Here is an 18,297-nt window from a genome sequence, read left to right on the forward strand (position 1 = left end):
TGATAATTCACAGCATTTTATGCATAAAAATATTATGCCCTCAATTTTAAGACTCCCAAGTTCTCCTTTTTCCAAAAATACACATGATGAACTATGCAGACCCCGTTGGTTTAGCGGAGTATTGACTGCATGGCAAAAACTATATTGAAAATGTCAGATACTAGAGCAGCACACCAAAACAGACTACAGTTATTTAGAAGCAAGTGATAGGGTACTAAAGGCGATGCATGCCACACTGCAGACTACAAAAATAAACCCTCTTAGAATTGGGTCAGAAATACAAGGATTTTTTATTGCTATTTAGCACAAAAAGTGAGGGGAAATAGTTGCAGGAAGATTGCAGATGTCAAGTATTTGATAATCTTTCTTTCACAGGACGGGGTCATTTCAAATTCCTGACACAAACAAAAGATGACAATGCCTAAGCAAATCCCTGTGTGAGGGGGCTATGTAAACCAGGTGTGACCTGTGCATCTCACACATGTCTCTGCAGGCACTTACCCTTTTGTTATACTGGAGTGTTACAGATTCTGGAATTTGATGCTATTGATATTTCCGCCAAATCTTTCCCTTTGTGTCACAAGTCTTTCTGCAATATTCTCAGCTGAACCAAAGGAAAAAATATATATTTTTTCTCATTTATCATATAATATTCTTGACAGCCTTTTCACTCAAGGTCATGTCTTAAAATCTATCACTGGAGAAATTTCATGAGACACACAGCTCAATTTGGAGGAACTTCTGTACAGGACTGACTGACAGAACCACCAAGACTCTCAGCATCTCTGGTGAAATGCCAGTCAAACATAGGTGCACATCCACATTTTAATTTCGGCTAGTAACACCTTCCAGAGACATCACACCACAGAGGAGCTGCTGCAAACTACGGCCCTTGTCCAAACCTGGCATTACTTGTACAGAAAGCACCTCCTCACCCAGAGCCCCCAAGCAAAGCCATGGGGCAGGAATGCTTGGTTTGCGCCTTCCCTTCAGGGCCACAGAGAAAGCAACCAGAGGGTGGCAACATGCCCGCTCTACATACAATATCCCAGCACCAGAACCATCTTACAATGTAGCTGAGACGAGTTTGAATAAATCCTGTTGTGCCTAACTGGGAGCTGGGATTTAAAAACACCTGGTGCCACCCACCTCAATGCCCTAATCGTCAGACTGAGGTCATCTGAGATCCCTCTCAATCTCTCTCAAGGCTGGTTTGCTTCCCCTCCATTAGATCAACCAATTTTGTGGTCACTAAGTGAAACTGATTCACTTTGCAGCAGCTCAAATTGATTAACTCACACTGCTGGCAAAAAATGGGTCTTAGAGAAAGCATCCAGGACCTGCAAGGAGATGCAAAAGCATAACGAATTAGTATATCCTGAGCCCAGTGATAGATTCAGCACGCCATTGGTGGAAGACCACTTTTATGCAATCCAGTGTTGAAAAACAGGTACCTTGGAGGAAAAAGACAGCTTTGCTCCAAATTAAATTCCAGTTTGCATGAACATATCAACAAGTTCATCATCATTTTAACAGTAGGTAAGATGTATCCTTCCCATTCTGAGGGAAAAGTCTGGCATATTTTCCACCCATTCCGTGACAGGCAAGGAAACAAATTAATCATAGTTTTACATAAGATATCACATGTCAGTTTCTAAGTAGCTTCCTTAGAAACAGAAGTTGCAGAACAGAGTAGCTGATGGCTGTTTATTCTTCTGCTTTTAACCGTCTCACTGTCCTCCTCTGCTGCTTGTCTGTGACTGCTGTGACAACTTCTCTGGACAAAAACTTTCATTCCACTGCACATATGTGCCTTACTGCCCTTTGGCAGTAGTAACACAAAAAATGGATCATTTCTGTTTGAAGGGTAGAACTGAAATTGTGTTCTTCTGAGAAAAGCTTTTTAATTGGATCTGCTGATCTACCAAGACGCTGAAATGCCAATTGTCAGAAAATTTCTCTCCTGTAGATGAACCAGTCAGAAAATACATGAGTATTTTCTTTCAAATGTCAATTTAAAAAATGTCAAAATACATTCTTGACAAAACAGTTATGTTATTACTGCTCAAATCGTGTATCTCAGGATGTACAAAGATTTTTTTTCCCAAAATGCTGCACAACCTCGTGTTTACAAGCAGATCACATTAATCTCATGCTGTCATTACTAGGTCATTCAGCAAGCACACTCCATGTTTTGAAAGTGATTGGTCTGGAAAGCTCCTCTATGGGCAGGAAAGCTGCTTGACTTGGAGAGCAGCTTACTCCTGGGCCATTTCTTACATGTCAATCTCTTTCTCTTGTCATTTTGAAAGGACAGAAGTCTCTCGGAGGATATCACTGAAAAGTATCAGAAGTTATATAAGAAAAATACTGCTAGATCAGCACAGATGAACACACAGCTCTATTCTTAAATTGATATCAATTCAAACACAAGGGAGAAAAGTCAATCTCTGAAATAGGAATATTCTACACAGAACAGTCCAATGAGAAAATATCCATTTTGGGTCACCTTTATCCTCTCGGTATAAGATGTTATAAATGATAAGCCTCTAAAAGAGAGAAAGCTCTTGGGGTTTTAGCAACGGTGGGAGGAGACAAAAGGCTGGGTTTTGTCTGTTAATTTTCTCACATTTGCCAGCATGAAACAGATTGTCATCTGGGCACCAGTGGCTGAGATGAGACTGCATCTAGCTGCAAGTCATTAAGACAGTAGTTGGACTGGCCACCCTCTACAGTAAGGACAGCTGCACTGCAGGAAACAGCATTAGACATCTGCCAAAAAGAAGCACAAAAGATTACTCCTCATCCTCTGTTTTTATAGTGGCTAGGCCAGTAATAATCTTGCCTTTCACGTTTCCTAGCACTTCATCTAGACATGGCTCATGAACTGATACATGGAGAAAAAAAAAAAGAAGCGTGTAACTTTGTTCAATTATCTCTTTTGGATGCTGCAGCATCATCTGGAACAAAGCGACACTTTAATGCATCTTAGGCCTCCAGGCATTTTTTCCATTATCGGCAATCAAGCGGCACAAATAAAACGCTAGTGTTAGTTACAACAGGTTGGACCTTTTTGATACAGAACAAATAAATAAATAACTGAATAAATAATGAGCAGGAGTTTATTCTTCTCCTGTGAGTTTCAACAAGCAGCGGAGTCCTGCTCAGGATGAATGACAGGGATTTTCCCTTGGCCTAACAGAATAAAGCACAGGGGTCTGCGAATCACAGCTCTGTTGACATTCAGCTCGACTTAGGACATCAGTTCCTCTGACAGGACCACTTCATTAGATTGCTTCCTTTTATTATGCGGAAATGCTGCAAACACCAGAAGCCCTCAGTCTTGCAAAACAACTGAAGCAGGGCTATTTGCTTGCAATTGTCATCAGTGCTTTTGCATTTTTTCCCACATTTTAAAAATCAAATTTGAAGACAAAGCAGCAAGTACAAGTGCAGGTTCCCATCTGTGCAGTGCACAGGAGGCACAACCTACGATTTCCATTATGCCGTGTGATGCAACAAATAATTACTCTACCTGACATTTCACATCCAATCACCTTGCCAGTGAGCAGCAAATTGAGAGAAATAAGGAGAATGTGTTAATGAGAATGAAGCAGTAATCCTGGATTCTGTGAAAATTAATATTCTAGCTGTGCAGTACTTTTATTGCTTCTTGTGTGCGGGGACATCTACATGGTGACGAGCATGTACATGATAAAACCATATATTCACAAGACAAATTAAGTATTTTGCACACTTTTCACAAGATAGGTAAACTTCTCCCTTCAGAAATGTTTCAGGATGAAGACAGCATATGAAACTTCATGTTGTACTAGTCAAAAATAACTCACTTTTCAATTCCTTTTTGTTTAAAAAAAAAAGTGTGCTTACATTGCTGCCTTCTCAGATTTCAGTCCTCTCTTTGAGTAAGGAGGAAGAGGATAATGTCGCAGCCATACTCTGAAAGTCTCTAATATCTCAACCTCATGCCCAGCAACATGATAACAAACCTTGCCATATTTTAAAAATAAACTCATGGGCCATAGATCGCCCTGCTCCTAACAAAGTCAGTCAATAAAAGACGCTAGCCTTTTTTTCCTGCCAAACCTCAAAGTGCTAAAATATTGACTTCATTACGCAGCAGGTACAGCTGAGAGCCACTGCATTCCCCAACAGACTCACAAAATCAAATGACGACTGCCCTGGCCAGGACACCCTAGGCTTTTGCAGTGACAGAAAACCTCTTCTCGCTCCTTTCCAGGCGCCTTGCAAAGGACAAGGTGCCTGCGGGCAGATCCTGGTGGCGAGAGGGAACAGCATGGTGACTTCTGCAGTCTGTACCCAAATACATGTAACTCGGTGGTGACGCACCAGTGCAGCCCTTCTGCAGCCTGGCACCACCGTGCCACCTGCCACCATGCCCTTGTGCAAACGAGGCGTACACACATTTCATAATTGAGACTGCAGATCTGCCTTGCCAAGCAACTGTACGGCAAGGCACAAAGGGAAACCCATAGCCTGTGACACTGAACATTAGTAGCAGGGATGCAACAAGGAGGCAGGCGGAGGAGCTGTTAATGCATCACAGCACTGCATCATCATTGCAGTTCTATTCACATGGTAATGGCTGAATTTGAAACAAATTGTCTGGCAGAGGACTTCATTTGGCTTCCACCTTTAGTGTGCAAACCTTCAGCACAGACTAGGACACCAATGGAGAGGCACAGCTGTGGGAGTCGAGCAGAGAGTACTTGTGCTGAACACAAAACCTTCTGTGCACATCGCTGTGGACTGCCCTACGCTTCACCTGCTTTCCTCCTCCTCCATGGCACTGTTTTCACCAAATCTGAAACCAAATGAAACCTGTGCTGCTGAAAACAAATTTCCCAACAACAGCTGGCAGCAACCTTGCAGACCAAAGCATCTGTCCGTGACTGGCCATCTCCCCCAGCACCCTAGGGATGGTACTCACCCTCCTCCTCCTAGCCCATCTCTTTTTTTCCTCTATCAGTCATCAGCTATCTCAACGCCAACAAAAGCAACCACGCATCACAACAATCACACCACGATAAAGCAAGAGGAATAAATCATTCCTCTTCGCTAAAAACAGATGGAGTGGCAGAGGAAGAGGCTGAGAGACAGCCTTTTCCTTAGGAAGGGACTTGCAAAGATTTTGAGTAGCTTTGTCTTGAATAACTGCTCAATTTCACAACATTTTGTCTATCAGTCTAGGGTCCATTCCTACTGGGCATGACATGCTATGAATTCTCCAGTGCAGCTGTCATGGAAATACACGTGTCAAGATCTCTGCATGTGCAATGATAACCCATAATTAATTGCAGCTAAGTGATGTCAATACCCTTTGTTTGTTTGCCTCCTCTGTTGCACAGAAATCGAGCGAAATACACTGCTGTGCAGAAATCTTGACCCCACATCTCAGTCCTTCCCCTCCCCATCACCTTCCTCACCTCTCCACTCACACACTGCCAAATCCCCCAGCCCCTCCGCCTGCTGCTCCGGACGGGTCACTGCAGGTCCTTCCCTTCCAGGTGCTTCCAGACATTTCTAATGGGGGGGAAGGTCCTTGTGCACTACTCAGTTTCTTCTCCTCTGCTAATCGAAGTAGCTGGCACCTGGGTTTTGTCAGAAGTTGCTGAATTTCAGTGCAGATGGTGCAATAAGGCTGTACTGGCCAGTCCCTGTCAGTGGCAGTACTGGTGCTACCTTTCCAAGCAGTGAAGTTTGCAAATAATATGTACCTACCACCTGAGCGGTGTCACCTGTGCTCACCACTGCAGCAAAACAAACGCATAAAGCAGAAACAAGCTGGAACAATTGTTAATCATGCTTCTGTATGCTTTCACTTTTTTTTTTTTTTTATGTTAGTAAATAGTTTAACTAGAATATGGCAATTCTACCTGCCACAACAGGCATATTTAAAAACACTAGCCAAAAAGATCAAATGAACTCAATATGAGCCTGCCACTCTGCAACTGACAGAGGCTTCTGGTAGTACATGAGTAACTACAGCTCATACTATTCAAAACATTGCTACAAATAGGCCTGAAGTTAATGTTTGTCTGGAGGAACAGCATGACAGAGCACCAGCAGAAAGAGCAGAAAGCTGTACAGCTGCAGTTAACGTTTGGCTTATGAACATCTGAGGATGTTCAATGGGGCTTCAGACACATGCTGTCCTCCAACACACCATCTGGGGGTGGGGGGACACCTTGAATGGCCCTAAACAGCTCTCTCCCTGTGAATTTATTATTGTTGATATTTTTTTCCCTAGTACTCTATACTCACGGGAAAAGAACAGAATTTTCTCAAATTTACGAGTTAAGGAAAAGTAGAAAGCAACAGGAAAAATATTTTGTAATGAAAACAAAGCTGTGCTTTGCATGCTGAAATGGTGTTAGAAAAGGTTATACCGGGAAAAACAGCGCAGCATATTTCATGATACTCCAAACATTTCTTTTTCCATCACTTCATAATTTTATGGATGATTCTTACTCCATTTTCTAGTGTTGATTAACATAAGGGAGTACCTGTAAACAGGGAAGTTACTCGGTTCTCCCACAGATCTGTGACATACGGAAATTCCAGGTTAGATGACTTAAAGCTTTCTAAAGCTGAGGAACCCATTTTCAACATACGGAAACAAACCTTTCTAAGGCACCTACACTGAACACATCATCTGGAATCCTACATGGAACATGCTATACTCCCTGATACTGCTACAAACTCACACCCAAAGTGTCTTCTCCACACAGAACCACACAGCCATCCACCATGCTGCTAGTCCGAAGGCTGGAAAAAAAAAAAAAAAAAAAAAAAAAAAAAAAAACACCGCACAGAACAAAACCCACCAAACAAGTTTAAATGGAAAATTCTGTAAATCATTTCAGAAATGTGTATCTCCACTACAGAGATGATTAGAGTGTTTCTACTGTTATTTGGCACTGGTGCTCAGAAAAGATTGCAGCATCAATCTTAGCACTGCAATTGCAAGAGATTAACTGTTACCCTACAAATTGAACTACATTTCCTAGCTGAATCTTAGATACAAATCTTATAAACATGACAAAGATTAAAATTCCCAATTCTTGTAACCCAGTGAGTGGTTGTTTGTTTGTGTGTTTGTTTTGTTTGTTTTTTAATCTTTAGATATTTATTCTATCTGTAGATATTATTTTATTTGTTTGTTTTAAATGTATCAGACTAAGGTTACACTATGCACATGCATTTATTCCATCACATTTCCTGGACTCTGTCTGATTCCCAGAGGCAGTACTGTTACTACCCTAAAAATGTAGCATAAAACTGAATTGCAAAAGCCAGTTTTTATGACATTGAGATTATAACTGTTGTTATATTAATGTTAGATCAACTACAGTAAACTAGAAAATCAAAACCACCATCAATAATGTTCACAATTTAAAAATGCAATTACAACTCTAACAGAATAAAAAAGTCTGTGCAAAAGCGGGCAGTAAGCCTTTATCTGCAAGGGGATAAGGACATCCCTAAAATGAAAGGCCAAAGCCCCATTTCTCACCGTCAGTTCACAGAGCTTGGCAATTCTTTCTACCTTTCATCCAGCCTTCTAGATCTTCACAGGCTCTCTCTGCTGGGCATGAAGTTTCATTTGATAATCATTCCTCGCCCAGCAGGAACAGCAGTAGGAAGTCAGTGTTTGCTTCCTCCTGCTGGGAAGCTTTTGGACCCCACTCTCCAAGAGCTCAGAGCCATTTGCCAGACAGACGCAGACAAACTTTATGAGACAACGCTTAGACAAAGAGTGGAGTTTTGAAAATCTGGGGGTAAAAGGGAATCACGGAGTCCCTGGAAGGCAGTTTTGTTTTCTGACAGAGCATAGGAGCTCTGCCAGAGGTTGAAAATGAAGTCCTGTCCAAGTTGGGTGAGAATTAGTTTCTGGAAAAGGTCTCAGCATCTCTCCCATGCACCATGTCTGCCAGCAAACAGAAAGCCAGCCCAGACGAACTTCATTTCAGCATTTTCTGGTTAGTGCACTCCAGCACTGGGTAGGAAAGGCTTAGAAAGAGAACCTGGCTGCAGTCACCAATCAAAGTGTCAACTATAGCTTTTCTTCTCTTAATACATAAACTATGGCATAAGTTACCTTAAGAAAATGTGAGCTACAAGAAAATGTCTGGGTTGTCTCCCCTCTAAAACACTTGGAAGATGTTGGTATTTTTCTAAAACCTACCTCCATAAAATATTTATCACTAGCTACAGGGCAGCCTAGCTGCTGAATTAATAACACAGCTGAAGCAGCAAATAGGCATCTCATGGGTACAGACATCTCTTACACGAAGGACACAAAAAGGAACAGCTTGCACAAAGTGGGAACATATTAAGGATATTCATTAATTTCAAGGTACTGTATAGCTTAACTGCAAGATACATATACATGAGGTGCATTAATTCTGGTTTGTTCAGGTGTCTGCAAGCCTTCACGGGATTTTTTTGTCTTTGCTCAACGTGGTGACCTGCTCACAAGCACAGCAGAAGCAAATGCCACAGACCAAACACAACAAAGCCAAATGGCATCCTATCCGTGGCACACCCGGTGTTCAGACTCAAGCCAACTGCCTTATGTAAACAGCACTCAGCCTTTCTCCAAAAAAGCATCTAATCCGCCTGATATCACATTTCATGACTCATTCCTGAACAAGATTTTTCTTGAGAAACCGGTGCAGAACTTCCCCAGAATAGGACAGAGAGGAGAGCAAAGTTTGAGCACTGCAGCATTACAGAAGGTGTTTGATGCTCAGTTTTGCGAGGTATCATGACAGTGCCAGTAGTTAAGAGCAGTCAAACAAGTGACTGAATTTCCTTTGCCTCTCTGAACAGAAGTTTACTTCTTCTCTGCACTTTCAAATGAGCAGAGGAAGGATAAAGAAAAACTACAAGGACTTAAAGAACAGGATTTACATATAATTGAGCAAAGTTTGAAAAACAAGATTTCATTCAGATGTATTGAACTTTGGTTCTGGATTTATTATAGCAACTTGTGATCTTAATTGGATGAAGGCAATGCTTAAGCGGGAAACAATAGGGAGCGTTTCACCTAAAAAAAAATGTATTTTTTAAATAAAAAGAACTTGCAAGTAAGAATAGCCAAGCATTACAGAGGATATAGGCTGAAGGAAGGAGTAAACACCACTTACACAGTTCTGCACTTCCCAGTAGCGAAATGAAGAGACAGTCGAGGGAGGTTTTGAAAGCCCATCCAAATCTGTCCTAGCAGTCAAAGCTCCCTTCCTATTGGCAGCAAAACCTCTGTATGTGTGTTCTGCTATGCCATAACCCAGCCTCAACATTGTCCAACATTCATGGCATACATTGTATTGGTGAAAAAGCACACTTTCATAAAAGCATGCCATTAACTCAAACCTGTGTTTTGATTTTTTTTTTTTTCCCATTTCTGGGAAAAATTGCATGGTCCTGGAAAGATGAGCTATTCACCTTTGTAAGGTCTGTAAGCAAGTAATATTTATCCCAGTAAAGGAGGAGCTGGAGATTAGTACCAGAAAGGTAAGTAGATAATAAATACATTTCACAACAATTGGTAAAAGCCTCAGTCACCTATTCCAGAATTTCTCTGATATCTGGGAAACAAGAAGTATGTGGCCTTGCGGCAACAGAATCCCAAAATTTAACAGTTGAGAATTCTGTCTTTTTACCCCTGTCTCAAGACCACCAAATGTACTGTTCCTGACAGAACTGACATTGGATTTACAGCTCCCAGAGGAAACCACAATGTTCTTTTGATCTTGGTGTGCACATCAGAAAAACTTCACTAGGGATCCAAACCATCGTGACAGGATCTCTCTGTGGCAGTATTTACATGATCACCAGCTCTTCTCTTGTGTTAGCCTGTATCTTCCAGGGTAAAAGGCACTGGTCCACAAAAAAAAAAAAAAAAATAAAATAAAATCAGTTGATTAAGAACTTGGCAGCCATTGCTTGGCACCAAGCTGTAAGGCTTGCAGCCCAGCTTAACAGCTAAAGGCCTCCCCTGCTGCAGCAGGAGGGACACAAACACTGCACCACATCCAACAACACACCGAGTTCTGCTTTTAGCATCAGTGACACCAAGCCTTAAAGGCACCAGAGCAAGAAGTGGTCTTAACGAGAAAAAAAAATGCTCTAACCACATACTCTCATTTCTAAAGATAATATGCCAAGTAATCACCAGGCTGCTACCAGTGCTAATGACTGGCAACAAATATGAGCATCCACAGAAGAACTTGATGACAGAGCAACACTAGCAGATCCTCAGTCATCCTCCAGGGAAACTAAAGGAAACATTAAGTACATTTAGTCTAATTTACTTATTTATTTACTAAAACAAGTTGAAAATCCTATTGCAGTAGTTAGATTGGGTAGTCCCACTTCTACACATTAGAAAAACACTTTATTAACCTATTAGTTAATAATTTGATATACTTGACATCGAATATAAATAAAATAAAAATATTGGTTTTACTCTGGATAAAGAGTAAAACGTGATAAAGAGTAAAAACTGTTTTCTCGTGATAAAACTTAAAAACTCTTTTCTTCAAAGACGTCCAATTTCTCCAAGCAGGTTTTTGACAAAGACATGGAGGGAAGCATTAGAGCGCATCAAAGTAGTTGACAAGTTTTTGTTTGTTTCAGAAAGCTGAACCAAAGGGATTGCCACGGGAATTAGGTTGCTTAATAAGGTCTGTCATTTTTTTATTCTGTTCTTTCAAGGCTCAGAGTTGAGATCCACGGGAAGCTACTTCATAGTACAACAAATTTAATAACTTCTAAAACAAAAGGATGCTGAATAATACAAAGAATTAACAACTATTAGGAAAAAAATCCTTCAGCTATGGTAGCAGAATCGTACAGTCTTAATTTTAATAATTCCAAAATGTTACATCACCTGATAACAAACAGGTTTTATCGACGGACCATAGACAAATTCAGAGCTGAGTGCCTGGACTGGCCCATGAGGAGGATCCACTGATTCCAGGTGGCTTTTTCTGTGTGCTTGGTGTGATTTGTCATCATTTCACCAGTACAGGGACTGTACACTGCTACTTCCATGCACAGACACCAACTCTAAAGAACACTCCATACTGAATTAAATGTGATTTAATTTATATATTAGATATATTAGGTCTACAGGTAAAGATTGAGGGATCTTTCCCTGTTTTACAAAGGAAAGAGAAAACTTTTTTTTTTTTTTCAATTTATTTTCTCATTTAAACTTACAGCTTTAGGTTTACATTATAGCTACCTTCTTAAAATTCCCTAGAAGATAACACTTATCATCAGAAAGATCTAGGATCAATAACAAAACAAGAGAGGGAGGAAAGGCCAAACCTCAGACTTCAGATCAATGCAGAGTCCTCGGTCATCTTGCCAAACACCAGCAATTCATCCAAGACAAAAAATAAAGATGACGCCTAGGTCTATTAATATGTTAGCACCACATCACAACAAAACAGTTAAATTAGAACTACCTACAGAGAAGGAATGTGAGTGACATGCTGGTGGCTCTAAAACTGCTTTAGTCATGTTTTCTAAAACATTAAAAAAGTGGTTCTCTTTGCATCAATACAGCAACCAACAGTAAGTCTTATTGCTGTCTAATAATTTTCTGTGTCCAGCACTACAGAAGAGAAAAAGCACTTTTCAGCTTTTGAGCAAAAGTTTAGTAATATGTCTGTATTAGGTGTTTGGCTTTTCATATATAGCAAGTTCAACCTCTTTAAATAATTTATGAAATACACTGAAGTAGCAGAGCTTTGACACTCATTTGAAATCCAGTTAAAGTAGTTACTAATCCTACAGCAAAAGTTATTATCTTACAGCAGAGTCACTGGGGAGAAAATCAGTATTTTGGGGGTTCCTTTAGTGTAAAGGCTGTTGCAATTCCTATGTGCCACCCATTTATCATTCTCAATGCCATTATTTTATTATAGAGAGTTTTACATGCAACCAGTAAAAACAAGGCAGGAAAAAAAGAAAAGAAAAAGAAAAGAAAAAAAAAGGGCAAAAAAAAGAGAGAAGCCAAACCTCGAATGAGGTCACAAATTAATGGTAAATCTACAGCTACTACTAGTTCACTTTAAAATACCTGTCCTAAGTACTTCACATGAGAAACAATGCCAACTGGCCAACTTTGAGAACTGATGCAGTTCCCTTTGAAAACTCTGGAGAGAGTCTTCAGTTAATTAAGCAGAGGATATAATTAAATACAATTCTGTTGTGCTATTGCTTGATTTTTGTGTTAGCAATATACACGCGTTGTATTAACATACTGAAAATTAACAGATGGGTCAGAGTCCGAGACAACATAAAACAGACTTCTGCATCTCCAGTCACTGGGAGGTAAGCAGTTTACCAGAAATCAGTACAACGAGGAAACGGGGCAATGCACAAGATACCTTGATAGAACTGGATATGTAGTTAAACTGCTGGAGAAGCAAACAGCCCAGAGAAACTGCAACAGCCCTTCTTAAGAAAGAAATGAAATTTAGCAACAGCTTTTTCCCCCTGCTTACTACTTCTACTTTTATTTATTTTCTATTAAGGAGCTCAAGGCTCTTCTGGCCCAGCTTTAAAATTCACTCATCTACTACTTCCCTACATGTCGGTGGCCAGATTCCCAAAGGAAAGCCCTGTTGCCCAGAATTTTGTCCTTGTATTCTCAGAAGACTGTCACGCTCAAATCATGCTCTAAATACCTGTGCAAATGAACTGTCTCCAACTCCTCTTCTTTTGTACGAGCATTATCTCAGAAAAAGGTAATTCTTGCACATCATAAGTGTTCGGTTTTCCTCATCACCCTCCTTCCCCAGTGCAATTTCTTAGAAATCCAAAGTAGCAATTAAGAATCTTGCATAACATTATCTGCGTAGATTTTCACCAGCATCTTTAGCCTTTACCTTCTACTTTGTTCTTTTACCTTCACTGGCTGGATCAATTACAGGAAGACGACCCTCAAGATGCACAAACTAGACCCAACAAGGCAAGTTTTACTAATGTAACTGCACTGACCCCAGTGGCGCTCTGCCAGGTGTAGATGTATTCTGGTAGAGAGAGAAGCACTGCCTCTCAGTGTTTCGCTGGCCCTGCATGCCCTTCCACACCCAATTCAGAGTTCTGCTCTCTTCAGGCTCCCTCACAGCCGTCTCTGCTCCTATTTCTATTTAATGACTGCTTCTGTTTTCATCTTCCAGACACCTCAGTACAACGCCGTGCTTCTTAACCCGAATGTGCAACCTTCCTTCACCTGACCCTACGCTACACTCTCCCATTTCTGCAGTTCCCTCCCAGGTGCCGCCAAGCTCCCCCTCTTACACCAACGTTGTTACTAACTATTTATATATTACAGAGAGTCAGACAGACAGGCTGTCTGGAAACATCCCTCCAGGTTTTTTCCTCACTGCCTCATCTCTCCCTTGCGCTATGCTGCATTATATAACTCAACAACCATTTTTTGGCCCTTAAGTCCTGTAACTGTAAGTCTGAAGGATGCCGTTTTAATTAAACAAATGGTTCTGCGTGCCGCAGAACTAATGAAGCTTGCTTTCCTATGGCTACGCATCCAGAGGCAGAGCTGCAGTCCCAGCCTTGCCCCCTGCCCTCCACTGCAGGCACCCTGCAGCCTCCCCTCATCTCCTGAGACAGGCAGAGAGGGACCCTGCACCCCTCTTCACCATCATGGATCAACCTGTGACTCCCAGGTCACTGTCCTGCAAACCTGCCAGGGAAGCAGCACACAGCACTTCTCACAGCCAAGGCCAGGGAACTCTTCCAGCCAGGAATGCTGCTGACATTCGCTACTGATTTGAGATGCCCACACCCGTGTTCTCCGATCAGGATGATGAAACACTTGTGGCTTTTTTTCTGACTGCAAACATTCAGAAATGGTGGTATTTACACCCTCCTGTTGTTTTTTTTTTTTTTTGTTGTTGTTGTTTTTTTTTTTTGGTTTGGTTTGGTTTGGTTTGGTTTTGGTTTTGGTTTTGGTTTGGTTTGGTTTTTCACTATCTGATTACGACAAGCTGCAGGTGGCATGCAGCTCTGTGCATGCTCAGGAGAAAAGCCACACTGGCACAGGCAGTGCTGGGCATGTCCAAAGCCCCTGTGGAGTTGCAGAACCCCCTGAGGGCTGCTGGCATCTCCTGCCCATGAAACCTCCACTGAGCCACCACCACCTGCGGCTCCCTCAGGTGTGCATCTCCCAGACGGATGAAGGAGGACGGATGCCACATCCAGGTTCAGGAAACGTTTGGCCAAGCAAACGTGCTGCACACCCTTCCAAAGCTGGAAGAAGGATGATGTTTTACCATGCACAGATTTATTTCTTGGTGCTAGTAAATGGCATTTACATTCTGCCTACCCTGTGAAAGGAACCTGAGTTTCCTGCAGAGTGATTGTAGCATCCACCTCGCCCCAAACCAATCCAAGGGCAGCTTCGAGAGGCGCTCAGTCTTCTGAGGGGAACCAGGTCAGGATTCAGAGCTCAATTGTAATGATTCTTTGCTGAAGACTCCATGCTTGGGAGTCCGTCTTCTTGAAGCACAGTGCTAGTGCTAGTCCTACTCACGGGAAAGGAAACTTCACCCAATGCCAAGAAAGCAAAGCATTTGCTATATTGTCCACGTTCACTGTGATCTCACTACAGCACAGTTTAGATGTTTTATTTAGATCAAATTATTTTTAAATGGTGTGACCGTGCCAAGAAGTACAATCCCAAGATTAAATCTGCACATAGTAATGCAACCTAAAATGCAAGTCTTCCCATTCACCACACTAACTCATGGTCCTTTTCACTGATTACAGTTCCAGTATTTTCCGCCATCATTGAGGAAGTATTTTCCTTCCTCAAAATATCTAGTACATAGTTACTGAAGAAACGAAAATCAACAGAATAAACATGTACAAAGCCTGGAGGAGCCTCATTTAATTCCATTCTTCAAAATACTGGCTTTCCATATGACTATGTTAAAAATACTTAGAAAGAAAAACAAACAAAAAATCACACTAAGATACTGCTAGATTTAAAACTTGCTTTAAAATTTATTTGAGATTTGACTGGAATACAGTTGCAAGGAAATGCTGGTGCTTGCTTCACACTGAGGATTACAACCATTCCCTTTCTGGATCATTGTGGATACGCATTTAATTTAATTTGAATGCAACATTTTCTCACCCGATTGCTAATGAAATAAGATACTTAAATCATATAGAACTTTGTGAGTATTGATTTCATCAGCCAAGAACAAAAAGTTGGGCAGGCACCTTACTGAACTGTGAGTACAGCACAGAAGCATACAAGACCTGACTCCTGAAATACACTGAACTGGAAACCCGAGACAGTCACAGAATTCGTTACTTGCTGCGCACAGGCCTCTGAGGAGTACCAGACACCAATGGAGAGCATCCAGCAGCGCTTTATATTGTGAGTCATGTTCCCACTCCCACCCTATAGCCCAAGGAAGATGGTGAATTAAACCAGGTTAAATAACCTGAGTGAGACTTTACCTCCTGCGATGGGAAGGACAGACGACATGCTGAGTATGGGACCACGAAACAGCTGTTTCAACTCATCTCTTCGGAATAAACATCACGAGCAGCGGCTCTAAGCTCCACCAACAAGCCAGGGACATGAAAAGCTTTACTTAACACCAGAAACAGCAGTTTTGGTATGCAGGCACTGCCCGGGTTAATGCTAGAAATTGCCTGCAGAAATTGGCCATAATCCTGCTCATTAAAGACAACTGTTGGAAAGCTTGGGTATCACTTTGTTTGGATTAGCAGCATTCCTTCCAAATGTTGTGACTGTACCTTGCTCAAAATAAGAGTAATTCAACTGCAAGTAAATAACAATTGGCATGTTTGGTAAATAAATGCTCTGTTTCTTTGCTGAATGCAGCCGTGGAACAGCACTGAAAAAAAGTAAAGACGCTTTTCGCATTTATTAGCTGCTAGGTGGGGTAGCCTTTAAAACGGCCTGTGCTACCCAGAAGAGTAAAACTCCTGTAATTCCTGCAACCCAAACCTAAAGACGTCAGGACAGGACAGACGGCAAGGCCCGAGGGCAGGTTTGTTACAGGGTTCGTCACCTCACCCCAATGTGACACCCACTGGAGCTGCTGCCCTGCCCTGGGCACTGAGGGGACTCTGTGCCACCAGCGCGCAGTGGTGGCGGCGCACGGATTCGCTAATTACTGTCATTTATTAGGCGTGCGCAAGCGGGGCCACTGAACCACAATGAATGGCTGAGGTTGAAAGGGACCTCCAGAGCTCCTCTGGTCCATGTCACACATGTCACACCTGGAGCATGTCACGCAGGACGGCCCGCAGGCGTTGTGCTGAGGATCACAGGAGATCCCACAACTTCTCTGGGCAGCCTGTCCCAGTGCTCTGTCACCCAAAGCACAGAGTTCTGCCTCAGGTGGCGATGAAAGCTCCTGTGGTTCAGTTTATACCCATCGCCCCTCATCCTATCACCGGTCACCACTGGTAAGAGTTTGGCCCCATCCTCTTTACACAGGTTTTTGTAGGGGTTGGCAAGATCCCCCCTCCGTCCCCTCTAGGCTAAACAGGCCTCAGTCTTTCCTCAGAGGACAAGTGCTCCAATCCCTTAATCACCTCCGTCCCTCCGTGCTGGACCCCTCTACAAGCTCCACATCCCCCTTGTGCCACCAAGACACAGAATTTGGGCTGCCTCGGGAAAAAAAAAAAAACAAAAAACACACACACAGAAAGTGACAGGCAGAGGAAGCAGGGGGCAGGGGAGGAGGGCAGCCCGGGTGCAGCCCAACCCACCCCAGCGCGCCCCGACCCCGCCACCCACCCCGGCTCGCCCCTCGGTGCCGGGGGTCCCGCTGCCCCCCGCCGTGCCCGACCCCGGGGACTCACCGCCTGGCTCCTGGTGCCGGCGGAGGGCGAGCCTTGCAGCAGCTGCTCCAGGCAGGCGGTGCTGGGCAGCGAGGAGCTCTTCTGGTGGGACAGGTGCGCCCCGGGCCGCCGGCACGGCTCGGAGCCGCCCCCGGGACCCTGCTCGCCCCCCGGCCGGGCGGAGGGGGCGGCGGGGGTTGACCGGGCGGCCGGCGGGGCCTTCCCGGGGGGCGGCCGGTGCTCGGGCGGGCGGCGCAGGGCGGAGCCGGCCTCGCCGCTCTGCTCGGGGGGCTCGGCGGCCGAGCAGCACAGGTTGGGCTGGGAGGACGAGAAGACGCGGTCCAGCGCCTGCCGCCGCCGCCGGAGCCCCCCCCAGCGCCCCGTGGCCGCCGGCTCCCCCTTGGCGCTCGCTGGGGCCGGGGGCTCCGCAGTGCGGCGCTTGCCCCCCAGCTGCAGGTTCCTCCACAGCCGGGCCTGGAAGGATGCGGCCGGCTCGGCATCGCCGGGCTTACCCTCCTTGCCCGGCTCCATCCTCCTCCGGCGGCGGCCCCGGCGGCACAGCCCGGCCGGCTCGGAGCCCTCAGCCCCCGGCGGGCCGGGACGGAGCGGCGCCGCCTGCTGCTGCTGCTGCTGCTGCTGCTGGTGCTGCTGCTGGTGCTGCTGCTGCCGCTGCCACCACCACCAGTGCCACCACCGACACTGCCACCAACAGCCCCCGCACCAGCCCCGGCCCCGCAGCGAAGGCAGGAGGCAGCCAAAGTTACCGCCGGGCTCGCCTATATATGCTGCGAGGACACAGTGGGCTTAGCCTGTCCCTCCAACCCCCCCCCTTCTTTTCTTTTCTTTCTTTCTTTTTTTTTTTTTTTTTTTTTTTTTTTTTATATGTATGTGTGTTTTTGCGTTGAGCACAGCCGCGCGGAGGGCAGCGTGCTCTGCCCGGCAGCGCCGTGATGCTGCATTTTACCCGCTGGCAGCTCCCGGGAGCGGGGGAGATAAAATAAATAAAAAATAAAAAATAAAAAATAAGCAGCGGCATCTTTATTTAGACTGCGGTGGGGGGAGGAGAAGAGGGGGAAATTAAAAAATAATAATAATTTAAAAGCACGTCTAGGGGAGAGGGGTTTCCATGGGGCAAGGAAAAAAAAAATATAAATAATAAAAATAAAAAAAGAAAAACCGCCTCCGGGAGAGGGGTTTCCACGGGCAGTGCCGCCCACCGAGGAGATTTTTGGGGAGGGGGCACAGGGTGCGCACCCTCCCCGAGAGGTGGCAGGGTGCAGGCCGGCCGCTCGCCAGAGTCACCTTGTAGGCGCGGTGCTGGAGAAAGGTGAGCCTAAAACTGCTCCTGCCAGCGCCGTGGGCGCGACACAACGCACCGGGTTT

The 18,297-nt window shown here is 44.1% G+C and overlaps 1 protein-coding gene across 7 annotated transcripts in view; it reads right to left on the reverse strand.

Annotated features, from left to right (window-relative positions):
- The window catches only part of MCTP1 (multiple C2 and transmembrane domain containing 1), a 274,785-nt gene extending 257,058 nt beyond the window's left edge, over window positions 1-17,727 (reverse strand). For 2 of the 7 annotated variants that reach the window (XM_068667721.1, XM_068667720.1), the window contains exon 1: window positions 16,936-17,725. In XM_068667721.1, the coding sequence (XP_068523822.1) occupies window positions 16,936-17,445 (510 nt within the window). In that variant the 5' untranslated portion in view covers window positions 17,446-17,725. Of the gene's footprint in view, window positions 1-16,935 lie in introns of all 7 variants that reach the window. The other 5 variants (XM_068667723.1, XM_068667722.1, XM_068667724.1 and 2 more) reach the window with 5 other exon arrangements.
- Window positions 17,728-18,297: the final 570 nt, after the last annotated feature.

This window comes from Anas acuta, chromosome Z (genome assembly GCF_963932015.1).
Source record: "Anas acuta chromosome Z, bAnaAcu1.1, whole genome shotgun sequence".
Lineage (NCBI taxonomy): Eukaryota > Metazoa > Chordata > Aves > Anseriformes > Anatidae > Anas > Anas acuta.